Below are 27,755 nucleotides of genomic sequence, written 5' to 3' on the forward strand. Positions count from 1 at the left end.
TTTTTGATTACATATTTTATTGTGCAACACAACTTGACATTCATGTTTATGGAAAAATACATAGCCTAGTTTAATAATGTTATATAGAGATGCAACTAATAAATTACAAAATATAGGGTGTCTCATTTTGCCTGTAGTACCCTTCTAACTTTAAAAATTAAAAACTAAAATGGCTAATAGGGTGAATTGTGTTTGGCTACGTCTATGCGATTGGCCAGCAAGATTGTTATTAATGAATTTCAAACTTCTATCATTTTGGATAATTTGAATAAAATGCGGCAACAATGTTTTCTTAGTGTTAGAATATGAAACTTTCAGGTTAAGTTTGTGTAAATTTCCATTGTACTTTATGAATGAATTTGGTCTGAGTAGTTGTTAATTATGTTGTTATTCACTATTTCTAAACGTTTATGTGCTAGGTAATGAATTTTTGGCGGTTATTTCAGGTGGCTGATGACTTTCATATCTTTTTCATTGTGGCACGGATCTTAGAATAAGGTCTGGGACTATCTAGGAACAGATGTCTATCATTTTAAAGCTGAAAACTACCTCATGGTGATTGATAACTATTCAAAATTCATCGAAACTAGATCACTGGATAAATTAGATAGTATTCATACAATCAATGTTGTAAAATATTTGCTACTTATGAGAAACCATCTCTTTTAATATGAGATAATGGTATTCTTTTAGCTGAGATTGAAAAATTGAACAAATAACTTATGCTCAATTTAACGGCACGGTAGAGCATGCTATTCAATCTTTAAAAAATCTCATGAAAAAATGTGACTATGATAATCCAATTGTAAATAGTGTAAATAAATCTAGAGCAAAATCGAAAAGTTTGATTCATTAATGCTCTTATCTAATTGATTAAAGCATGTTTCTATTTGACATATTGTGCAAATTTCTAATTAATATCGCTTGGATATGTTTTAATCGATCCAATATTCACACGATTACTATTAATGAACGTAACCAGCATCATTAACCAACGCTGGAGATCCCGACCAATAATGTTTACCGTAATGTTTAATGTTGCACATCATCCGTAAAGATAAGAAGTAAGCGATTTCTACAATAGATAAGAAGGAAAATCCTGTAAACAGACCCAAAATACCACCACAGTTTGCAAGAAAATCCGTCTGACCATATAATTCGTTTCTTTCTGATGTTATAAATTGTTGATCTTTGAAAAATATCGTCAGTCTTGTGAACTCTATTCTAAAACATAAAAATGTTGATTCAATACGTGAAAAACAATTTTTTTTATTTATTGGTAATTCTGCTCCATTTATAATAGTTTCGTTTTTTTTTTCTAATTTAAATAACATACCGAACAACTGAAATGGGAAATATTCAGTTAAAACATTCAAATAATCTCTTCATATTTTGTTAGAATTTGAAAGTGAAATTTTCCTTGTTGATTAACATTTGATAAACACATTGTCCACCTTATGAAATTTCATTATTTTTTAGAAGTGAAGGTAAAAGGGCTGGAGCTACTACTCATAAAACCAGGTATGAGTTAAACATGGTATATATGTTATGGTAAAAGTAATAAATTCATTGATTATATAAAATCAACACTGAAATTGGTAAATATGATAAATTATTTCATGTGGTAAATTTTATTTTGTAGAAACAAATTAAACCCTTATTCAACGAGGAAAATCAATTTACTTTAAAGTTTACTTCTTTAGACGTATTAGATAGAATGTTTCACAATTACAGAGCTGGTCAGATGTTTTAAATTTACATTTACCATCATAATCACCATTGAAATTGGAAAATATCAAACACGTAATGGTAAATGTGATAAATTACATGACTTATTGGCAGTGTCCGTGATTTTTTGGATTTAAATTGGATTTTTTTGACAAGTCTTCAAATTTATAGTTGTTTATTACTTTATATCTGTAAAAGTAATACAGATCTTAAACAGCATCATAAAAACAAACAAATTTAAGCGAATTATGTTTTTGTACGTTCTTTTAACATCCTGTTTCGATCACCATGGCCTATTGATAAGAGTATCTCTTGAATTATGGTAAAAATTTCTTCAAAGTACACGTAAAATCTTACATTGGGACTGTAGATAAGTTTTCCAAATTGCCTATTTCCATAACATCATATCTTTTTAATCTTCCGGAGACTCTTCCGGTTTTTCCCACTACTTTTGTTTTTTATACTATTCACTTTTTTGAGAAATCATCATCTTTCTTTTGTCAAAAAATCACTTTTTGTTTTCTTAAGTAATCTTAATATATAAAAATTCAGTGTCCGTGTGTATGTTCGGAATGAACTCAAAAACGAGTCAACTGATATTCATGAAAGCTGACATATATGTAATTTGGTCCAACTTAAATGATAGGATAGTTATCATTTAAATTATTGGTCTCAATCATTAATAATTAATAATAAACTGATTATCAACGTTGATTGTTGTTATTAATCGTAGTTTCCATAAGTCTGGAACAGATGGCGCCTTAAACGAATTTCTTTACAGAGAACTGTAAAATTTTGTCCTTTGCACCTCACAGATGGTGCCACACATCAATGTGATATATTTTCTTAGACTATACACGTGTCTTATTTTGCCTATACCACTTAACGTCGCTTCTTTCAAATCATTCTTCATTTTGTTTTCGTTGCGTAGATTACTTCGATTATATTTTTTTTACTTCTAACTTACAGTTATATAAATACAACCAAATATATAATCTATAAACTCAGAGAACAGCGAAATTCATTCACATTAAAAATTCAATTACTATTTTTATTTTTAGTAAAATGCCACCCAAAAAATCCAATCTTAATGCCCGTAGGAAGAAGACTCGATGTGCACGTATTGAAAGAGTGTTAGTTTGTGTTAAATTTTGTCTTTCAAATCCTTTTTAAACCACTCTGCCACAGCAACGCGTGGCCGAGTCTGCTAGTTTTTTAGGAATTATAACGCTCAAGCATACCAGCCATTATCCAATGTTTCATTTTTTACGAGAGGGTTGCAAAAAAACTCTACATGCAACCAAATTAGAACTACTTCCGAAATGACGTGGTTGTCACGTGCCAAGCAGTTGCGTAAATTGAACGAAATTTCTTAAAGTTAGGGACTTTTATCACATTCCCCTTAACGAGTTGGGCATTTTATAAACTAACCGGTAAATTTTATAAATATGGAATAATTAATCATATTTACCAAATTCAGTGGTGATTATGCATAATCACCGGTAATTTTATATAATCACCTAATTTATTACTTCTACCGTAACATATATATACCCAAAAATTCGACGATCGTCGACGATGATCCAGTACCGCTTTGTGGATTTTCTTCAACAGTTTCTTCTGGAGTTATCACCTCATTCGGTCGACTACTCAGATGCTGGTCTTCGCAGGTCATACGTCCTCGTTTAAACCCAATATTTTACTATAGATAACGAAGTAGCAGTCTCACCCAGAGTAGAATCTAGTTCAGCTTTTATATTGATTGGACTAATGCCTTTCAAATAAAAGTATTGTATCACTTAACAATGACCAATTATTTCTATGTTTACAAATTCACTGAAAACGTTCACTATTGATGGATGCCAAATAAATACTAAATAACGTGTCGTCTTTAAACTTAAAACATATGCTGTATAGATTGTGTACTTCCTAATACAGTGGAAATTTTTCAGGCAACTACCGCCATCTCTAGATCAAGTCAGGTACTTCTGGGAGGATAATCAAATACTATAGAAAGTTTTTGACTGCGAACCAAACTGATTGGGACATGAAACCCTGGTTCTTTGTTAATTACCACTAAATAACTTTGTTCTTACCCGTCAAATTCACTAAAGTTCACTCGGAATGACTGAAACACTTTATCCCATTCATATTTAGCTTGTGACATTTCGGCATTATAAGTTAATGAAGTACATGCCGGTAAGCAATCACAATCGTCAATTCCTTCTCTATCTTCCGCTTCATAATTCAAAATTCCAGATTTTACTTCCTTTGTAAGTAATTCAGCTAAAAATTATAATTTTCATTATTTTTAAAACGACGAATTCTAGTAAAATCCGCCAAAAATAAAATACGAGTATAACTAACTTTCCGGTAACCAATCAACTTGAAGTTTTGCATGCTTATTTACTCCCGATGATAATACATTAATCAATTGAAAAATATACGAATTAATTGACCAATAAGTGGTAATTAATTAATAATCCATAAGGAAAAATCTGCTGTTCTTGATAGCACCAATAGATGGCGCTAGTAACAATTATATTTTATATATAATTATACAGATTGCAATAGATGGCGCTATTAATACTAACAATTTGAAGTCCCTGTATTGGAGAGTCTGGGCACGAGCGGTCGTTCGCACGATTGGTTGGCCTCAAGCTAAGAAATCAATGTCGGTTGCAATAAGAGAAGCGCCCAAAACAGAGGTATGTTTAAATGATCCAACAATTATTGATTATTGGAACATATATACAAGTTAAAGAAGTTTTATGAAGGAAATAACATTTACAGACATAAATAATGAAATTACAACAAGAAACGAGTCAAATGCAAGTCTGGCCTGTTTTGTTCGCGAGACCATACGACAGGAAAAACCAACGCAGCGCGCAAGGACACAGAGTTCTCTATCTTACAAATAAGTGTTTTATAGTTCGTGTGCAGACTTTATAACACAAGGACTTTATAACAATTAAAAAATAAATTTCGGTTATAACGTTTTTAATAATTACTTGTGATATAAATACAGTACAGACTCGAAATCCTAGCATTCGATAATCCGAATTCTTCATTAGTCCGAACAAGCATTTTCAATACATTGGATACTCTCTAATTCTAATTTCACAGTACTTGATAATCCGAACCCGTACTTTTAGGCATATTTCCTATAGAAATTATGACTAGATGTTCAGGGATTCCCCCAATTACCATTATGTTTATATCTGGGACTCACACATACTTTGCTGGGATATTTATAATGACATTTTAGGTGATATAATTGGGTTTTTATTTTAATATTTGGTCAAATAAAAATTCCCCCGAAAAGAAAACACAAGACATTGTCCATAAAACAAAAAGTGAAATTATTGAGAGGGAAAAAGTGGAAAAGTGTTGGCCGCATAGGATGGGGCTGGAAGATCTACAATCTGTGACATGAAACAGAAAAAGTCTAAAATCGACAAGTAGGATTAATTTTAAAACAAGTTTAGTGCTTTTCTTTGTACAGCTGGTTCCTAAAAATTTACATACGAACTAAAAATGAATTTTATTCTTTTGAGCAGTGTAAACACATCATCAATTTGACGTGAAATCTATTGACATATTTTGCTAATTTAAATCAATTTTATGTCAGATTGACAAGAATAATCATTGATATAACACTCTATGGCCACTAAATCAACATCTGACCAATATTTTATTATAAAATATAATACTAAGATATTAGTGGCTCTAAATACACTGCTAATTTTTCGTATGCATTTTTTTTTAGGAACCAACTGCACAATTGTGTATTTTTTTAGGATTTATTAGTCAGTGTGATTTTGGCCCAGGGCACAGAAAAACTTTGCGAAAAGCTGAATATCCTGATATGGAAACTAGTTTGTATGCTTGGTTTTATAGACAAAGATCGAGGCATATGATTAAATGATAATTTTAGAGCTAGCAGGGGCTGGATTTCTAACTTTTGAAAAAGGCATAGTCTGCGTGCTTTAAAAGTGTGCGACGAAAAACTATCCAATGATCAAAGTGTCGTCAATCCTTTCTTGACTACATCTAAAGAGAAGGTAAGATAATTAAATCTTGTTACTACTCAAATATACAACGCAGATGAATCGGCCCTCTACTAGAAAATGTTACCAGAAAAAACGCTGGTTCGTTCTCAAGATAAGACTGCACCAGTTCGAAAAATAAGCAAAGAACGGGTAACATTTTTAGTTTGTTGCAATGCAGATAGGTCACATAAACTAAAGATGCTAGTGATAGGAAAGGCAAAAAATCCACGAGCATTTAAAAACGCAGACATCCTCTGCTAATGCAAGGATGACTACAAAGATTTTTATAGATTTTCCTGAAAAAGCGCTGTTAATCATAGATAATGCCTCAAGTCATGGAACTGTAGAAGAGTTAACTAGTGAAGATGGAAGATTTACAACATTATTCCTCCCACCAAATTGTGCAGCACTCTTGCAGCCTATGGATCAAAATGCTATCAGAATAATAAAATTATTTTATCTAAAAAGTCTTTTAGCCCACATTTTATCAAGTAACGAACACAGCGTTGTTACGTTATTAAAAACTCTTAACCTAAAAGATGCAGTATGTCTGCTTTGCAATGCTAGGAAAAAGTTTCTTCTGAAGTCTTGCAGAAGTGCTGGGACAAAATTAAGTCCGATAACGATGAAGACATTGAATATATTCAATTAAACGATATATTTGTACTTCAAAGATTGAAAGAAATGACCTTTATGAATAATCAAAGATGTGTATGTAACGCAAGCGAAATTTACTTTAGAAATTAATACATACCATATTATTACTTTTTTATACATATGTTTATAAGTGTTACTTATTCGTAATTACTGTTTTTTTTGCGTTTCATAATAAAGATTTTGATAAAAAACAACTGCTTCGGTAATCCGAACTATTTGTTAATCCGAATCGACTTGGTTTTTATTAGTTCGAATTATCGAATCTGCACAGTATTATTGATTCCTGGAGCTGATGATTTGAAATCGACATCGCCCAAAAATCAGTTGGGTCAACATTTGATGAAAAACTTCAATTTATTGAGATTGAATTATTAAAAGGCTATTCTCAAGATGATCTAAAAATAACCAAATAAAGCACCAACATTTTGCTATTCTTTGGTTATAGGAGATAGTCCCGGGCGATCCCAGAAGTCGTTTATGGACTCGTGTGAACGAAACAAGAAGCGAAAAACAGAAGATCTTAGATCTAAAGACCTTGCAGAATTATCATATGCAAAACAAATGCAATTGCAACGGGAAGGTAAAGTTGCAGCTTCCAAAGTTGTTAAAGACCTATCAAGAAGTCCTCGAAGAGCAAAAAAATATGTAAAGGCTTTTAAAGAAAGCACTGAAAAGCAAGACCAGTCCCGTCAATTATCGTCGACTCGTCGTTACAAGCACTTTCAATGTTTACAGACACAGAATTAACTAAAGCTCAGTATAAAAGAATACATGAAACGAACCCAAGCCTCTCCTGTGTTATTCAATTCTTCAAAAAGCGAAAAAATATAGCTATCCGGAATTCATCGTGTGACCGAGACATGTGCTGAAATACAAGTTCAAAAGTTAATGGATCACACGGCATCAAGACTAATACATTTTTTGGGACAAGCAGTAGAAGATTTAAACGAAGAAGAGAAATGTGCATTAATACTAATAAAAAATGGGCTTGTGACGGCTCACAACAAATTCAATATAAAATGAAATTTGAATGTGGGGATGCTTCAGATGCAAATATCTTTCAAAGCTCAGTAGTTCCACTCCAGTTAAACATTTGATTTATAGATTAAAAGTGTTTTCAACATTGCACAAAATTCTTCGTCATGGAGCAGCTGTCATCAAGGAAGCAGTACTTCCAATTTGCCAGCTATCCGAAGAAGCTGCCGAAGCTCGTAACAAGAACATTAGGTCATTCAGACTGAACTTCACCAGAAAGTTCTCGCGAGTAGAGTGCAACATGGACGTCCTAAACCGACTTTTATCGACCTCTGACCCCTTGATTACCGGTATGAGAGACTAGAAAAAAGAAGAAAATATCGCCAGATGTCATCAATTTACTATGCGAAACGGATTTTACCAATATTAATATTGTAGATAGTAGTGATGATGAATGAATGAATAAATCGATATATATCTAAATAAATGATTGTTTTATTGTATTTTCATGTAAAATTAATTAAGAAGTGTGTATATAAGTTCCTGTAACGAAAAATATTTTTGGACAACTTTCGACGCTAAATACCACACTGTGCTCTGCTTAGCCGCAAGGGGACTCATCTTCTTGCAGCTCTGCGATCTTAATACTCCTTTCGATTAACAAATTGTTCCATCAGATTTAGTCTGAATACCACAAGGAACTATATCTCAAAGGTACAAATACTGACTTGCTTATGTCCAACCGGTGCTATGAAATTATGCCTAAAAGCTGCACTAGAAGTTAATCTAAATCTCTCACCTCTCCACATAGTACTAGAAAGCGTGGCAAAGAAAACAGCACTATAATCAGAGACGGAGTGACCAAAGAAAAACCGCCCCTAAATAATGAACAAACCTGGGACATGCCTCAGGATAATGCGTCGAAAAAGTTTAGCTTTGGGAAAAAATTTACCTCAATACTAAGCTGTAGAAATAAGAGGGATGATAACACCAATCAAGAAATGAACAGAAATGCCATAAACTGGTAAACGGGCAGAACTAAACACTCTAAAAGCCTATGCAACATACCAAGCGTTTTTCAAGCAGAAATCTATGCAATTGAAAAATGTATCCAGTTCAATCTAGAAAGGAACTATAGCAAGCAGCCATTGGAGCTATAAGCTCCAATATCATAAAATCCAAACTCGAATTGTCTAGAAACATTAAACGAGCTGAGCAAGAAAAATAAAGTTACCCTACAATGGATTCCAGGACACACCGGAGTGAAGGGAAATTGAAATAAGCTTGCTAAAGTGGTGGCAGACAAGTCCTTCACGAGACCTGAACTCTTTTGTGGTATCAGCTACAGAACAATAAAAAAGCATTGGACCTACAGGGGCTAAAACAGCTTAATTATTTTTTTAAATATTCAATTAAACTGACCAAATATTTAAATAAGCTGACCAATTATCAGCGAATACTTCTTGACAGCGCATGGGTCTACCTTGAAAAACTTCAACCCTTAAGAAATTTTTCAACGCTGGCCCATTAATAAGACAAACTGCCCTCTTATGACTAATTTCTGATAGTATAACCGCTTGTTTTCCATGATTTCCACTGTCGTTCGATTCGATGTCGTGTGATTTCTATCTTTGGGAATCATAAATAATCATATTTATGTGCCTACACTTCAAGGTGATGTTTCAAAATTATGAAACAAAAATTGAAGCATCAGCTGCAGCAAATACTCGAAAGACACTAATGAGCGATTGGAAAGATCTTTTATGCCGTTTTGACGTGTGATATTCTATGAATAGTGTTCATATTGAACACTTATTAGCGTCTATGTAGAATTTTTTGAACTGCATTTATTATTTATAGCTGTAGGTTTAATTTAATGAATTTTATATAGCGCCCCAGCACCTCTATTGATTTGGAAACACTCGGTATTACCAGTAGAAATGGGGAATAAATATTACTTACTTTGAACGTTGAACATGCAGGTCTGACTACCTGGTCCACAAATTCGAGTATCGTTTGTATCTAAAAGTAAATACACAAGAATAAATCAATTTTTAGAAGTCACTTAAATAAATATAGTAGGATTATTAAAGCTACAATATTGAGAGATTACAGTGAAGAAACAATCCTTGTGAGGTTGCGTCTCACAACTGCTTCTAAATTCTATCTCTGAAGTGTATATCGATCCACGTCATTTTATTATTTCTTTTCTTATTTTCCTCCATTGTTCCTTTTTTAGTTTCTTATTTCTCTATTTTTAATAAACACTAAGATATTGGTCTTCCTTGCCTCTACACTTATCATTTCTCCATAACCAAGCCATTTTTTTCTTCGACCCTTTATATTTTCTTCACAATTGATTTCTCTTAGTTTTTCAGAGTTCATACGTTGCCTATATGCAAACTTTTATTAGTACTGGAATTGTTCTCATCTTTTTTCGTTACTCTATTCTTAGTTCTCCTCTTTTTGTTAGTATAATAATTAAGTGATCCAAAACGGTCCTTATAACAGCGGAGCATCATTATTAATTACTTATTTATTACTATGTCTAACCTCATTAAGTTTGTCATCACTATAAATTGTTTGTATTTCATATTTATACATTGTCAACTTTAATCCCATTAAGTTATCCTTTTCAATTATTTATTATCTAATCAGTGGCGGGCGATCAAATCAGTGGGCGACCGCTGACGCATCGAATTTTATCAATACAGCAAACAATAGTAATAAATATTCTGAATTTTATATAGAGGAGCGGATCACCCCTAAAAAGTCGCTTAGAAAGTGAAAAACCGACCAACCTCTTCCTAGTCATTAAAAATGGTCTAGCCTTATATTTTTGGAGTTGCTGAAGACGAATATGATATTTATTTTTATCTAAAATTGGGTCTACAAGGTCAAAATCGAGTTTTTAACCCAAAATGCGAAAACAAATGTTTGGCGATTTCGCGTGGTCAACTCGCTGTATTTTTGCAACTAATCGTTATATTTTGATGAAAATTCAATGCCATATACAAGAATACTAGAATGTATTTTGAAAGAAGATAGACTAGTCCAAATTTCCCAAAACATTTTTCGACCGAACAGGAAATTTTGGAAAATTTCTCATCCGGTACTGTGACTTTTTACGTACTAATGCAAAAGTTTTTTTCTGAATTTTCTGAAATTTTCTGAATTCATAGTATTAAAAATTAAAGTGCAAAGAAGTTTTGTGGAAATTTTCAGATCTTAATATGCACTAGAAAAAAATACACGGCGATTTCAAGCGGCGCGCTTAAGAAATATAGAGTGATTTAGTGTTTAATGTGGTAGTCCATTATTGTCTCAACATAAAGCACAAAATTTGGGAATTTCTGAATAGGAAGACTAATCAAGGTGCATTCAGTAGACCCTCAGAAAACTTGGTGAACAAAAATTATGAATAAGAAATGAAAATTGCATTTGTGCACGGAAAAATGCATTTTGAATAGTTCATCTTGAATGGTTAAAAGAAGACAACTTAATAATTGGGAGAATATGCCGAAAATGAATTCAACTTTACTACTCGAGGGTTTTCGATGTCGCCAAACACAAATATTTCGACAGAAACAGTAAACGAGGTAACTGGTGTCCACAGTGACCGACATTTAGGTCGTCTACTGGAGTCGTGTGGAAATTCGTTATAAAATAGGCCGAATATATAAATCCTGGAGGTCTTTGAGGTCGTTGAACACGAATATCACGACGGCGATGACTTGTAAAGTACCTAGTGCCTGGGGTGTCTGGTTTATACATCGTCTTCTGGGGCCCCGTGGTTTTCGATGTCGCTGAACACGAATATCTAGACGATGATGACTTCTTAAGTACCTGGTGCCCGGAGTGGCTGGTTTATACGTCGCCATTTTTCATTTAAAATACTAGTATTTGTAAATTGAACAAATAAGTGGTGCGGTTCTTTGAAGAGTTGATCAGTTTATCTCATCTTTAAGAAGAAGTAATAATAGGAAATATTCTCAAGATGGCGGCTAAGGCGGCACCCTAAGATCAGCCCTGCCTTTTAGTAGCTTTTATTAGACACTTATTATTCTTATTTTCACCTGTTCTCCAATCCTCGTTACTTCTGTTGCCCATTTATTTATTCTCAATCCCATCTTTTCACCTTCTAGTGTTACTTCTACTAAGTAGAATTTATTTCAGTATCTTCATTTTTTCATATTAACATCTGTATAAACGACTATTTGTGCCCTGCTTGCCACCTGTTTACATTGTTCTTGACATGTTCCACGGCTAAATTGAACAGTGTTGTTGAAAGATCGTCACTCTGTTAGTTACGGAGTCTACTGTTTTCCTTGGAAGTGTATTCACCTCCAATTGATTAATTTGACTTGTTGGAAATCTATTTATATTTTGAATTCATGATTGGTGTTGACCGATTTTATCTATCGCCTTTTCAGCTAAGCGACTTTGAATTACTTTTGCTAGAAAATAAGAAGAATAATAAGATTGTACGACATATAATCCATCAATTTGATGTTTAGACTGTTCAAAAACGTTTTCGTTTGAACTAATATGTGAAAGCTCGCATTGTCGTGGTGGAGAATGATTCGTCTCCTGAGATTGGTTTTTTTGATTTTTTCGAACATCTCTGCTAAACTAATGCTGCTGTATCATTCAGAATTGACCGATCTACGTTACTTTAATTGAACTGTGGTGACTTATCCAGTAATTCCAGAAAAATAGACGACCATTTGCTTCTTTCTCTTCTTCTTCTTGTCCATTGTACTTTAGGATTTAGTCCTGTATTTACATCAATGGTTGCCTAGCTGCAGCTGTGATGATGAAAACCAGCTTTCATACCATTTTGTAGGTGTCGGGATGTATTCGGTTTTTCTTCCTTTGAAATTTTTGCCAATCGGTCATCTGACATTCTGTCCACCTGGTCTCTCCATTCCCTTCGCCGATTTCTAGCTTATCTCACTTCATCCTGGATGTCACATATCTCTCTTATTTCACCATTTCTCTTGTGGTCAAATAGTGTGTGTTCCGCTATTGATCTCGAAGTTCGCATTTCATAGTTCTTAAAAGCCGCTTAGTTATCATGTTCTCTGCTCCGGTCTCTATTGCGTATGTCATTATTGATCTCACACAGGTCTTGTATATTCTAACTTTGCTCTTGGTAGTCATATATATTTATTCCTAAATTACATTCATACACTTCATTCTTTAGATTTCTATTACTTGTTATGTCCCCTCCTAGATATTTGGATAACATCCCTTCTTCTACACTCTGATCGTATATTGCGAGTTTACATCTTCTCGTTTCTGTGGATACTGTAAAAGATTTGGTTTTTTTCTGGGATATTTGCATGTTAAAACCTTTTGCTATTTGTTCAAACCTATGCAGTAGCTTTTGTAAGTTATCTTCGTCTTCTGAGATGATCAATGCGTCATCAGCATAATATACTATTTTCAGTTCTTTGTTTCCCATCCGGTATCCTCTTCCAGCTTGCTTTACCTCGTTTATAATCTCATCCATTATGATTTTGAATAAGATCGGACTGAAGCTGTCTACTTGTCTGTCACAGGTATTCCACTGCTCAGTTTATTTTCCATTCTGATATACGTGTAATTATCGGTGTTCTTCGATTACTTTTATTATGTTGGGGTGAATCTTCCTTCTCTTTAGTAGAGTTGTTGCATCCCTCAATCGTACCCTATCAAATGCTCGGGTGAGATCGATGAAACACTCTTATTGAACTCTATAGCCTTTTTCGTAATTTAACGGATCACAAAAATAGTATCTATAGGGAACATTTGCATGCGCGAATAACTGTTGTTTGATTTGGCTCATCTGGCGTCTTATGAAGCACCGCGATTGAATTTTTTCAGAAGTTCTTTGCACCAATCGACACGAGCTTTTCTTGAGTGATTTTCCGACGTGAACAGATCGTTTTGACAGCCAAATGTTACATATATCTTGCAATATCAGTTTGCGTGCGATGTTTTCTGGCATAACATTCAATTTTGGACGACCTGCACGAAATTTATATTGTAGCGACGTGCGACCACGATTTAATCCGGAAAACCAGCGAAACACGTTGGCTTAAGAAGATGCTTTATGACGAAAAGTCCAAGCGAGTTGATCGGCACACTGTTATTGATTTAATCCACGTCGAAAATTATAGAAAATGATTGCGATTCAATTGTTTAAAGTACTACATTTATATTTGTGCGCTTGGGTATCGTTGTGCGGAGAGCGCATGATCTCTTGTATGTGTGGAAGAGGTTATGAGTACGACGCGTCCCTTGACAAGCCCTAGTATGTTTATTTTATTGTTCTTCATTAACAGGTAATAAAGCCTTTTTTAATACAAGTCATTTATATGATTAACCACGTACCTTAACATATCAAAATGTCAAACTACACGATGGCAATGACAGATTTGACATATTCACATCAGTGTTGCCATATTTCAAAACCTAAATATCAATCCTGGTATTATTTTGTACACTACATTCAAGAGTTATACCTCCATGGTTTTTGCACTACTACTGATCCTCTTTTTTTTGGTTACTGGTTATTCAACTTTTTGTTTATTGAAGATCCTCTATCCTTGCAACTTCCATATTTATCCCCTTTTTTCTTGGTGTTTCGCATTCCTACTTCATATTTTAATTCTTATTTTATTCATTGAATGAATATCGTACTTAAATTTCTTAGAATTCGTAACAATATTGATTTTGACACCAAATATTCCGTTATCTCGAAACAAATGTTATTTTTTAGCAAGTACAGAAAGACAAAGAAATGAAATACTTTAAGACGCAAAAAGGTACCTCTGCAAACCATGAGCTCTCCAAACTTGCAGAGCTCATTAGTTACGAGTCTTCAAGACATCTATGAGCTCCACCCTTGGTCCTATTGAAATAAAATCGTATTATTCATAAAAACTTACGGGGCATATGGTACGCAACGCAACCACATTTGGCTAAAGTATGATTAGTTAAACATTCAACTTGACAATTGTGCTGCGTATAACTTTTGAAATAACTCAAATATTTTTCTGTTGGAAAATAACATTGCCTTCTATGCGGATCATAATTTCGTAGCCCTTCGGACGTTGTCATCATATCCGGTTTGACAGATACGACTATCTCTTGATTTAGAGGTGCTCTAAAGTATTGTTTGGTATTCGGTGGTTCGGCTGGATGGTGAAATAATATCTAAAACCATAAAAAAAATCAATTTCTCATCGCAATATATTTTTAAATCATATTTTTTCATGTCAAGCGATTTGGTAGACTTGATTGCATTTTGATTACTTGCTTCAGCAAAAAACATAGCAAAGTAGCATTGTTCAATTTGCTTCCTTCACAAAAGAAAAGGAGGTGACTTAGACTAACAAATAAGTTGTCCAGTAACTTTCTGCTTAGAAACAAGTACAACATTTCACAGAAAATCACCAATCGTTAAAGCTTTTCTCACATTCAATATAAACATTAATAAAAATAGGTTAATTACCTTGAATCCTTGCACTGCACCTTTGCAAATATAGTCTAAATCAGGCAAATGACCTTTTAAAACCAAAATTAAGCTCGCCGAAAATCCTGCAGACAATGCTCTTCTTGGAAAAGTTTCTATTTTAGCAGATTTGGGATATCCTTTCTCCAATGTCCAACCTTCAGAACCTTTTCCGTGTTGCATATAATCGCTATGTAAATATCTATAGGAAATTTGTAAAATATCAGTAAGTACAAATTGAAAATAAGTTATAACATACAGGGTGTTCCGGGAGTTCATGCAAAAAATTCGAGAAAGAATAGATGACGTGAAAGCTGCGACGAAATTAAGAATATCAATTTGTGCAAACAAGCTTATATACTACATGTAAAAAAATGCTGACACTGCAGAGCGACTGATCCAATGCTATTTTATTATTGTGCAATACAGGGTGGTTCGTTATCATAACTTGCGACTCCTCGTTTCTGAATTTAATACTGCGAAATCAGAACTTATATTGAAGTATATTTTCTAAATTATACATTCGAATAAAGAATTTTCAATTGGTGATTGTGTATGTCCATGTAGTATGTTTGTCGGAATAAATAATTCTACACTACTATCTGAAGACCTAGGGCAGCTCATGCATAATGGTAACTTTTATAGGGACAACCTGTACAATCTAAAGACAGCAAAAATGAATTTTTTAATCGATTTTTCAACAAAAAGGTTCTCTCTATACAACACTATAAAATATATGGTTTAGAAGATATGTAGAATTTTATATCGTTGTACATGCCAAGAAAACCATTTGCCATAAAGAGATATTCTGAAGAAAATTATTATAAATTGTAATTATTTATTGAAAATACTCACAGGATGTATTAAAACACAATCAAACATTTCTAATTGAATTGAATACTGTCGAACATCGTATTAGGAAAAATTCGAAACGTAGAAAAATTCAGTTAATTAGCCTACAACTTATCGAATGAAAATAGAAAAAAAACTATATATACTAACTAAATATAAAAACTATAATAAATGTTCGAAGTGGGCACCTTACACTTCTACACAATTTCGGAGTAGCTCCGTCTCGCCAGCAACGCAAAGTCAAGAAACTGCATTTAGAAAATGCCAAAATTAAGTGCCAAGTTAAAAAATTAGGTGCTCTGTAATTTTCACGGCAACGGAATACTGAATATATTGATTGATGAGGTAATAAAATAAGTTGCTTATTAGGTGCTGATGAGTCAATATCTTGAAAATATCCAAATAATTAATAAACAAGTTAATTTCCCTGAGATAACGAATTTAAAAATCAGTTATCTCTAAAATTTAAATCGATACGTATCAGGTATCAACTAAGCAGGCTAGAAACGGTTCCCAAGATCAAAGACTGAAAGTTGTAAGTAAAACCCTAGTACAACATTGAATGGCTACTCTGCCGGTGTGAAACGTTTGCGTATGAAAATGTCAGCCGGATTTCCACGTTGTAAAACTAGCGAGAAAACTTTCGGCAGAGGAAAATGTCAACAAATTTGTTAATACACGATTGTTCGCTAAGTTTCCAAGGCTAATTTCATGATATTTTTCCGTCAGATTTTATCGCAATCAATAAACTAATAAATATTCGATTCTTCTCATACCAGAACTTAAGAACCCAGATTGAAAATACTTACACGTTTTCTCTAAAAAGCTCAGATCTATCCAACATATTAAATGTAAAACATAATCCTTCCTCTGTTATGATGGGAGTGAATAAATTATAACAAGTTTCATTCAAAAGAGTCCATGAACAAGTGAAAAAGATTTCTTCAAATTGTGGAGCGACCTGAAATCGAAATGGGCGAATAAAATTTTTTGGCAAAACAGAAGCTGTGGTGTTTTTTGAATTTGTATATAATATTTTTAAAAATGTGTGATTTGTAAAACTTCTAAGTCCATATGATTCAAATATTGGCTTCGGACTCCTATTAAACACTGTTGGTGGCGTCTGAATTGAGAGTAAGCGCTCAGATCGAGGTCTGAAGGCAACGCATGGCGTCAGCGGTCAATACATCTCATACGCGACATAAATTTGACACTTTTAGCGGTACTTATGTTACTTGAAGAGGAGGCACAAGACGACCGCACACGAAGAAAACAAGGCACCGATTATTTATAAAGAGGAAGAAAGAAGGACGTTTCCAGATTTTGATAATAAAACACTTAAAAGACAACAATACTAAATTTATCTTTAACTTAAACCCTTATGATACCATTTGTTCAATATTTTTTTTTTTAAATCGGCCGTAAACCTTTGGGCCTAGTTCTTTTTCTTAGTGCAAAGGAATTTCATTGTGAATTGGTTGGTCATACTGTCATACGAGAGCATATGTCATCTTTGTATGGAAATTTGAAAAAAAATTAAAAAGACTATTTACGAAGGCCGTTTTTTTCTTTCAACCTTCGATCGTTCCATGCAGACACTAAGCGGGCTTGCGCTGTAGGTGACTGCGAAGCTCTCGCACTATACACTCCGCCATTGTTGACATTCAGGCGTCGGTCGGCGTTGTATTAAAGTACAAGTCCGCCATTATCGATGCTCCCGCCAAGTGTGAATTCCGAAGTGTGATTCGTTTTCTAGAGGCTGAAGGCCATAGCGCTGCAGAAATTCATCAAAGAATGAATCGTGTTTATGGGGAAAACTTCATGAGTGATGGTGTTCTGCGTGAATGGTGTCGAAACTTTAAAGATGGACGTAATTATGTGCATGATGTAGGCCAAGGACGCAAATCTGTAGTTTCAGATGACCTGGTTCAACGAGTTGACAGAATGGTTGAAGAAAACCGCAGATTCGCCATTAGCGCTTTGTCTACGGAATTTACAGAAGTTTCAAGGTCTGTTTTGTTCTCTATTGTTACTGAACGGTTAGGGTACAGTAGCGGCAACTTTCTTTGAAGAGGATATTGAAAAACTTGTCCATAGATATGACAAATGTCAATCTCTTCGGTGATTATGTCGAAAGGTAACCGAAAGTGTACCAAATCATTATATATTATATAACTGCCATCAAAAATGCATCCTAAGCCCATATCACTTGATTAAAAAGTTGCTTGTCGCTTTTATTGTATAATGCACAATAACATTGAACTGATTTAATTGAAAATTCGTCTTTATCTTTATCGAATTTAAACATTTTTTGCTGACGCCAGATACAACGTTTATACTACAATGGTTCGAAATAACTAGAGACGCGGCATACGACGTTTGAATGGTTACACGCCAATATCAGCGTATGAAAGAGTCCACAACAGTACATTTTAGCAGCAAAATAAAAATAGTGTCTGATTTTTGAAATAATGGGATGGTCTGGGTAAACGAATTATATGGCTTTTAGTGCACTAAAGGAATCAGAAAGAATGAGACGGTTTTAGTGCATAGTATTGTTGTTTAGTTGATGGGAGCTTAAACATAAAAGTCGAGGTTGTTGTCACTATAGTCACTCCGGAAGAATCTTATAAAGACTTCCCAATAAAAATTCAAACCTTCAAAAGACTCGTACACTAGACTTTCAGATCCAGTTGAGTTTCGGGACTATTTTTACCAAGTAGAAAACAAAATTTCACAGCTTCATGTTGTTCACTTAAACACATAATAAAAAACGAATCAAAAACAAATTAGAATTATCAAAACCACTCACTGCAGACGAACAGAACAAACCACGTCCATATTAGAGAAGACATTGAACTCATATCTAAATAAATGAGTATTACCAATATCAATGCTATTCCAGTTACTATTGGGTCCCCGTAGTATCGTACAGTGACGAATAAAATGCTTTATCCTTCAATTATATATTTTTGAATCGAGAATAGTTTGATTAGTGATATATCGACGTCTTTGTACACAAAACTGAAAAGACAACTACCGTACAATCTTTATAAAGTTACTTACACTCATGAGATAATCAATAGTTTTAATGTTTGCATACTTGTCACCTTCGGTGTACAAATGGTTATCACATATAAGACTGCTATCTGAGAAATGTTTCATTCTGAAAAATAACAAAAAATAGTGAAACTTCATTATAGAATACACAAGTAAGACAGAAAGTTCTATCAACTTTGTAAAAATATCATTCGTATGATAATTTACCTACACATTAATGTCAGATCTTCTATTTATGTCGAATACAATGAGTTTTGTTAAACCTTAAAGTATATGTAAAGTTTTCATTGTTAAAAACTGATTAAGTTTGTTGAAATATATTGAAATAACAATAATTTATTATAATTTGTGTGTATTATTTTAAATAAACATTATAAAGTATCACTCGTTTCGAATTTAGTTGAACTTACTCAAGCTAGTAATAACTGAATCGAATGTCACTAGTAAAATACTAAAAAGATCTGCATTAGTGATTTGCCTTGATAATTTTCTAGTGTGGATGCTTTCAAATCTTTAGTCCTCGATTCCTGTCCTTCTAGGGATAATTGCGCCCAATTCTTCCCTAACAAATTTGGTTTTTCTTTTTCTCTCGCTTCTGACTTCAAAAGTTACTTAAGGCCGTCCCATGGGGAAAGTTAATGATATTTCATCAGACAAATAAGCAATAGGTAATGAAAGCAGTTTCTTAAGCCAAGCGGCATTTTTCTTTACCATGCCCTTTACATATTAAATGATTGCGGAGAAAATTCTAAACATTTTATCGTACTTTTTTCACCTTTCAGTTCTTGCCAAATGGTGAACAGATTCTTACGTTTCAAAGGAAAAGCTGTAAGCTAATTTGTATCTCTACAAAAAGTTTACCACATACTATTTTTTCTTCGGAATTTTCTGATAAAAATAATTTATATACTAATATTAAACCACGTACCCAAATTCCCTTCACCCAACTAGATTATTCAAAAACACAAATGAATAGTTCAAAATTTTCTCTCGATTTATATACTTAGACACTTCACGAACAAACGTCTGATCCGTATTGGTGCGTACATTCAAATGACCAAAAATGAGAAAAGCGGACGTTCCAGGTATGTTTAAAACACAACAAAAAACATTTTAAAACCCCTGTTTGAGCTAAACGACGAATGAACACCCACCTTCTAAAAAAGATTTCCATTTAAAGATAGATTCCACGATTTCGAATGGTTAATAAAAGTAGCTTAATTATTCGACATATTCGTTAAATCCAATGTCAATTTTAAATTTGCAAGGTTTTGTTTTAAAGATTTTCGAAAAAGCGAAAAAGTCGCTGCAACAATTCCATTCGGAAAACGCGAAGTGAAAATCGGAAAATTACGTTATAATAAAAGTGTCATTTACCGATTGTCGAGTTGGTTAATCATGCTGATTTTTCAGGTCCTTAACTATTTGTTACTGGACAAGCTTATGTAGTAGCACTTAGTATTTAATGGCTAAAAATTAGCAGACAAAGTCGAATATAAAAGTGAAGCATAGGTGAAATGATTACTAAATTATTAATAAGTCGACCTGATATCTAAACACATTACCACTACACCAACACTCTCTAAAGACGATAACTTGGTTATCGAAACGCGCGTCAGACAGTGTAATTGTGAAAGTTCACCAACGGTTGCAACAATTCCAACTTAGACCTGATATCTAGTCATATATCAAATTATGTAGTAGAAAGCTGAATAAAGTGACTAACGAAAAAATAGTTATCGCTATTCTAGAAGCACAGAGTTTTCTTCCGATATTCAGAGTTACAGTTAGCGATAACCCAAAACCTAAAGAACCTTCCCCTTATAAAACAATTTTATTCGAATAATAAAGTTATTTTAAAAGGTTTTGTTTGTTTTCAAATACATTGGAAATGGTAGAGCATCAATGGAGTGTTAACCTTAATGAAGACTATTAAATAACGAGACTGGTTACGGACAAGGATTATATTATAAAAATTATTCTACATTCGAATGATCCCCTTCAATATACTTCCCTCCTCCGCCTCAAACCTTTCCATAAGTTTTTTCCATTGATCGAAGCAGTGCTGGAAATCTTCTTTGGTGAGTGCGTTTAGGAGATCTGCCGTTTTTTGCTTTACCGCTTCCATCGACTCAAATCGGGTCCCTTTCAAAGCAGATCTGTTTCTAACCTTTCAAAGAAATCTGATCAAAGCCGTTGACGTAAGACCTTTGGTCAGGAGTCAGATTTGTTGACACCAACACATTTTGGTTGGGTCACTGTTTACGGAGTTGAAACAGTCACAGAGCGACCTGGGCACTGGTCATCCTCAGTGCTATCTCGGCCCTCACTAAAGCGTTTACATCACTCAATAACTCGCGTATGATATAGAGAATTGTCCCCATAGGCCTCATGCAGCAATTTATAGCACTAAGCACTGTTTTTCGTCACACATGGTGAGAAAAAAACACGGTCGTTTCAAACCGCTACTGCACAAATACTATAATAGTGACTGATACGTGTTTTGGTACGTGAATAGACAAGATATCTAGATACCCAAGGCACTACTCTTTTTTTACCCCACTCGTCTAGGGCGCCCTCTAGGCGCGCAGTCTCGTTATTTAATAGCCAGACCTTGTATATTGATAAAAACTGTAAGAGGTTCAAAAAGATCAAGTCTCGTAGTACTGCAGATTTTTTTAATAGCCTATGAAAATTGAATTATTGAGCTCAGTTTTTATTGAGAATTGATCAATTTTACAGCTGACCCGACCTATCCCAACCTTGACCCTATCCTTACCTCACACTGTTTTGTTTTATATAGAGTCAAAGTTGGTAACCATGTTCATGTTAATTTTCAATTTAGTTAAGTTGGCAGGTGATAAGCACTTTATGATTTGTAATCTCAAGAATTGTTGAGTATTGAGCAACAATCCGACAATTGTTTAGCAAGAGTTTTGTTAATAAAAACAAGTATTGTCAAACGATGTAAAAGGTATGTTCATTTAGTATCAAATTAAGCTTTATTTTTGTATTCAAATCTTGTCGCCACATGCCAAAACTTTGTTCATTAATTTTCTTTCACAGAATTGTAAACAAACAAATAAGTTGCTCTTATATAAAGTCCTGAATATTTTTCTTATTAAAATTGTACATTGACAGGTACCTTTTGAAACTCTGTTCAATAAACTGAACATTTTGTCAACGTTGAACTTTATCATTTCTCAACAAAGAACCCAAACCCACTGAAAATAACAACAGTTTTCCTTATGTATTGCCGTTTCAATAAACATAACTGAATGTTAGAATCTATACTTACTCTTCGTCTGTCATATTAGTACGATTGTGTATGTAACGGTCGTAAGCGTTAGTAAAATTATAAACAGTCTGTTTAGTTTTAGTTTCGGAACAAATTGAAATAGCAGGAAATGGAATTTGCCATACCGGAGTTGGACTTCTGGCGAAGCTTACCAATACCGGCGATTGGTCCCACTTTATCCATGTCTTTATAATGAGATTCGTACAAACGAACAGTGATATACAGAATAAGATCACCCACCAAAATCTAAAACAAAAAAAGAAATATTGTTGTTCTGTGTCTGCTTCTACATTGCATTCATTTAAAACCCATTGGAATAAGTAGCGAGTCGATATCTGAATAATTGAAGATAAGGATTTGCCAATAGGCATAAGCGCGTACCATAAGGTAACAAGCAAAACTAATATTTTTGTTATACAACGCACATCAAAATCTGTATGCTCTACACGAAACAAGGTTCGTTTGCCTACTGGCTATGTCTACGCTGAGCTGTAGTACGTGTTAAAATTATAATGTCTAGAAGTAATGAACTACGAACTAAATAAAATAAAAGTTTATCGGCATGTTCTTTTTAGGAGAGAATGAAATATTGGCCAGGATGTTCGTCATTACCGTTTTAATCACATCCCAGTTCTATTTGATCTGAATCATTTTCTTTGAGAAGTTATCGGGTGTTAACTCGCGATTCAGTTCCCGATATGCTTCATTTCTATTTCGCTTTACTAGTTACAATTGAAGAAAGTGGGTTCACGGTGGCTATTTGTTGGTATTACATGCAAAATTCTGTGTCGCTCTTTCCAACACGCATATACGTTTTGTTGTTGTTGTTGTCTCTTTCTCCTCTCTTTCTTAGAGTTCTCTGAAGGCTGAAAATAACCGTTAAAGGAAATTTCTTTGGGATGGGCTAAGTACTGTCCCTGTTTTTTAGTAACAACAGCCTTCTTCAACACTGGTATACAGTACATGCTGAGAAGAGCACTGCAAATAACGGCTCTTTTATAGCTGTTGAACTAACCCACGTTCGGGAAGATTCTCATCAGTTTTGACATTTTCCCTTCTGCCTTATGTGCTATAGACTTAATATCTTTTCGGAAACTTAATCGGTTGTCCACTAGGATTTCTTGGTATTGAATTAGTGGAAACTCCTTCCAGCGTGAAGATAATGTTTGCTGTTTTAGCTTGCTTTTACCAACGTTGCCATAGTTTTTTTGGAAACTAGTACGAGCTCATTCACCCTAGAAACCTGAGGAACCCATTTCAAGTGCTTACTTGTTTTCTAGGACTATCTTTCTTGACTTGAATTAACTAGATACTAAGTCGACCAGGTATTTAGAGACGCTGCTTTGTCGAAGTTTGCTCATTATCAATTTATAACAAGTAGTTTGCAATACTTTTCACATCTACTACTACTAGAGTACAATATTTCATTTTGAATTCCTTGACCGCTTGTAATACCGACAGTGCTGCGTCTATAATGAATTTCCTTTTGCAAAAGCCATTCTCATTGGTAAGTCTGGTTTTGATTAGTATTTCCAGAAACTAACTAAATGATACCAGCTTCCTTAGTAGTCTATACGAGTTGGGATCATGATGACCTTGGAAGTCAGGAAAGCATTGTTTTGCCATTAGATAATTCATAATGTCTTTGATCCAGTTTGATACGAAGTTTGCTAGTATCTGTATAGCATCTAATGGGAAGCCTTCCAATTCTGTACCATTTTGGAAACGTAGTCTAAAATATATGTAATAGGAATGAATGAATTGTGATACCTGTTGCCCAAAATACAAAGTTGAAGAGAGAAATATAGAGCATGGAAAGAAAAATATAGTATTCGATGATCTTCCCACAAGTACCTGGCTTGACCTACAGATGACGATAGTTGCTCGAAAAATACCACTGTATTAGAAAGTACACAATCTATACAGCGTATCTTTCAAGTTTGAAGACGCTACGTTGTTTAGTAATCATCAAGAGTGAATTTGTAAACATGGAAAAAATTGGTCATCATTATGTGATACAATACTTTTATTTGAAAGGCCTTATCCAAACCAATATAAAAGCTGAAATGTTAAAGAAAATCCACAAAGCGTCAGTGGTTGATCGTTGACTGAAAGTGCGCGAGCTAGCAGATATAGTTGGCATTTCAGAAAGTGCGGTACATGCGCAAGATGAAGATGTTTCCATCGAGTGTTTACAATGTTTTACAAAAATAAAGCCAAAACCGAATTTTTGCGCTGTTTCATAACCATGGGTGTAACGTGGGCCCATCACTTCACACCCGAAACAACAAAATAATCAAAACAATGGACTGAAAAGGGAGAACCGGCTCCAAAAAAGGCAGGGTTGATCATCGCGTCTGTTTTTTGGGATATGTCTGGGATAGTTTTCATCGACTATCTTTAAAAATGATTAACGGATCAATGGCGAGTATTATGCGAGCTTATTGCAATATTTGCGCGAAGAAATCAAGCAAAAACGGTCGCATTTGACTAAAAAGAAAGTGTTGTTTCATGGCGAATGGCAAAAATTAATGAATTTTTTAGATTGGATTGCTACCTCAAGCACCCTATTCGGCAGATTTAGCTCCCTCAGATCATTTTCTGTTCCTAGACTTGAAAAAATGGCTCGGTGGTCAAAGATTTTTCAACTAAGAAGAGGTGATGTTTGCAGATAATAGTCATTTTGAGGAACTTGTTGATTATTATTATAAAAAAGGTATCGAACTTATTGAACATAGCTGGGAAAAATGTATGGAGCTAAAAGGAGATTACGTTAAAAAATAAATATATATTTTCCTGAATTTTTGTGTATTCTTTGTTGGGCTAGGTACTTCTGGGACTATCCTCGTACATATAAAACTGAGCGTCATGAAATAGTTTATTCACAAGAAAAACACACAAACTTGTTTTTTTTTTATTTGTCAAAAATCTCCTAAGCTCACTATGGAAATGATTGAATCCGGTATTTTTGACGGCTCCAATATTAGACAACTTACGAAAGATATTCAGTTTAAAAATTTTAAAATTAAATTAAAACTAAAGGCTTGGACAGCTCTCGTCTCGGCTACACAGAATTTTCTCGAAATTATGAGTATAAAACTGCATAGTCACCTGGAACGGTTTCTACGAAGTTTAGAAGATATGAGCGAAGAGCAGGGAGAGTGTCTGCAAAAGGATTTAAGCGCTATGGGAGATCGATATCAGGCTTTCTGGGATACGAATATGATGTCTGAATATTGTCGATCTCTGATATATCTATTTTATACCTACTCGTACATAACTCAAACTCTGAAACTAGAACATAAATATCTACTAATTATATACGTTAAAATAGCATATTAAGTGTAATCATCAACGGCTGAAATTTCTTCGGCAACAGATGTGGTATAAACTAGTGTTTTAATTTGTACTATGTTAAACATCAGTTTTTCCATTTATTCATTTATTTTTTGTAAACTGTTAAACTGAGCAGATAGCTCAGTAAATCTGAACCTTTTTCCAATTATAGTTATCGTTTATCATTTTGAGACATGCTTCAAATACGTACTCTTGGGAACATCTTAAACATTTTTTACAAATTAACACTTCTATCCACTCCACATTCAATAAAATTGAAATTACCTTTCGCACATTGTCCTCTTCTGTTCTCCCATATATTTAAATCCATGAATGCCAGTATTATCAGTGAATTCCTGAAAATAATCATACAAATTTTTTCTGAATCCAGGGTATTTCCTCTTGTACTTCTTTTTTTCCTTTTCTACTTCAATTTCTTTCAGTACTTTGGCATTTTCAACATCGCTGCCGTTAATAGGTGGATCTACGCTCGACATATTTCTTGATACTACACAAAATAAGAATTTATCGTTATATTATCGATTTCAAAAAATCTGACATCAATAAATACTGCAAGATATTTTGAGATTCTTTATTTGAAAATGGAGACGAAAAATTACCGAAAAAACAATAAAAAACTGTTCATCTAAACATGTCTATATAGGAAAAATTACACTGTCCAACGGCCCTTCAAGTCTGTAAAAATCTGTGCTCTTGGTCAAGTTTACGGAAGACAACCAAGCATGGAAGTCGGGAGAATATGCTTATGATAATTTTATTCTCAATGTTAATGGCTTCCCATAGCACTTCATACGACGTTGCCACTGCTGAAAATAATATGAGAAATTACCAGTATTCTAGTTGACAACTTCCATAGATGCTGCTTTAATCACTTCCACAATTGCTAATATTGTCCACCTCAGCACCAACTTAATATAGAAAATCGAAGGGACAGAGTCGTGCTATACGTCCTACACAGTCTATTTTACGACAATTCCACAAAAAAGCCGAACAGCTAGAGAATGGAAAGTTATTGGAAAAATGTTACATTGGCTCAAACTTTACATCTGGGAATATAAGGTGCAAGTTTTTGAAGTCCAATGACTTTCTTGTTATGTCTTTAGTCATTCGTTTCTACATATCTTATATATTCACTGTCAACAACTATTTTTCATTTCTTTTTTTTCCTCATTTCCTTTCTACATTGACCTTTCTGAAAATGCTATCATCAGACATCCTTTTTATATCTATCCAACTCCCTCTTTTTGCCATTATAAACCATATTACTGTTAAGTATTTCTGGTTCGCTCTTTTATATAAAATATAAGGTGCAAGTTTTTGAGATCCAATGACTTTCTTGTTTTTGTCAATCTTCTACTCCTTCAGGGATTAGGGATATGAACGTTTGTGGTTCAATTCGTTTCTACATATCTTATATATTCTATCACTGTCATTTTTAGGTTAAGAAAAACTTTTTCCATTTCCTGGTAAGTTCTTGTTAGCAAAACTAGATATGCGATTATTTGCTACTTGTAGAGCTTTATCCCTTGTTTCAGCTGTATTGGAACCTAAATGAGAATCCGTCACAAGCTAACGTTCGTTATCTTGACTAATTTCACAATTTTCTTTGAACTTTGAAGCCTTGTTCAATTATCCTAAATAACGTTTGTAAACTCCTTTCCATCATTATCTTATGTAGATTATGTAATCCACTTTCACAAATTAAGTCAAAAGTTTCTTCTATAACTATTGTATATTTTCCCAAAAATAAGAAAATACACGAATTTATCATTTTTCAATCCAATTTCAATGATACATAAAGTAATTATAAAAAATTTGGTGTAGATTGAATAAAAAATATATGTATATATAATAAAATAAAGTTTATAATTTGAATTAAGTCACACGTTCAAAAGTATTGAACATAAACTAAATATACAAAAACTCAAAGGAATATTTTGAAATAAAAAAAGAAATTCGATTCGTTACATGCAAAAGTTTTTATATCATTCCATTTTCTGATTTTCCACGTACTTTACTCACTTGCACCGCTCTCTGCAATTTTACAACTTGTGACTCTACTTTCCAACTGATGAGTCTAAAAACAGATAAGAATCTAATTCGCTAATAACATCAGCTGCAGGTTCGGTTTAATTCGAATTTTCATTAAAAAATAAATCATATTTGAGATTTATATATAAAACTTAATCAATTCAAAATATTAGATTTTTATTTTTTTAAGAGTTTGGTAAACAATCCGTCTCAGTAATTAGCTGATTCAATTCCAAGACAGATT

At 33.7% G+C, this 27,755-nt stretch overlaps 1 protein-coding gene across 2 annotated transcripts; it reads right to left on the minus strand.

The window, feature by feature from the left end:
• Positions 1-27,550, minus strand: LOC130893812 (pickpocket protein 28-like). 2 transcript variants are annotated; one of them, XM_057800207.1, is made up of 10 exons: positions 27,494-27,550; positions 25,745-25,967; positions 22,124-22,369; positions 18,832-18,931; positions 16,575-16,726; positions 14,914-15,115; positions 14,348-14,615; positions 9,375-9,434; positions 3,825-4,014; positions 1-1,224 (listed from the first exon to the last, which is right to left on the minus strand). In XM_057800207.1, the coding sequence occupies exons 2-10, from the start codon at positions 25,954-25,956 to the stop codon at positions 966-968; spliced, it is 1,689 nt and encodes a 562-aa protein (XP_057656190.1). In that variant the 5' UTR covers positions 25,957-25,967; positions 27,494-27,550; the 3' UTR covers positions 1-965. The 2 variants fall into 2 exon arrangements, with proteins under 2 accessions (XP_057656190.1, XP_057656191.1); XM_057800208.1 differs by having other exon boundaries at positions 27,503-27,527.
• Between the last annotated feature and the right edge of the window lie 205 nt (positions 27,551-27,755).

This window comes from Diorhabda carinulata, chromosome 5 (assembly GCF_026250575.1).
Source record: "Diorhabda carinulata isolate Delta chromosome 5, icDioCari1.1, whole genome shotgun sequence".
NCBI lineage: Eukaryota > Metazoa > Arthropoda > Insecta > Coleoptera > Chrysomelidae > Diorhabda > Diorhabda carinulata.

What these genes read in the sequence shown, in the direction of transcription:
- LOC130893812 (XM_057800207.1), bottom strand. Translation starts at nt 25,956, where the DNA reads ATGTCGAGCGTAGATCCACCTATTAACGGCAGCGATGTTGAAAATGCC. An exon ending in AAGAGGACAATGTGCGAAAG is followed by an intron (nt 22,370 to 25,744) that starts GTAATTTCAATT and finishes TTTTTGTTTTAG; the next exon opens with ATTTTGGTGGGTGATCTTAT. An exon ending in CGTTGCGTACCATATGCCCC is followed by an intron (nt 9,435 to 14,347) that starts GTAAGTTTTTAT and finishes ATTTACTTTTAG; the next exon opens with ATACAAACGATACTCGAATT.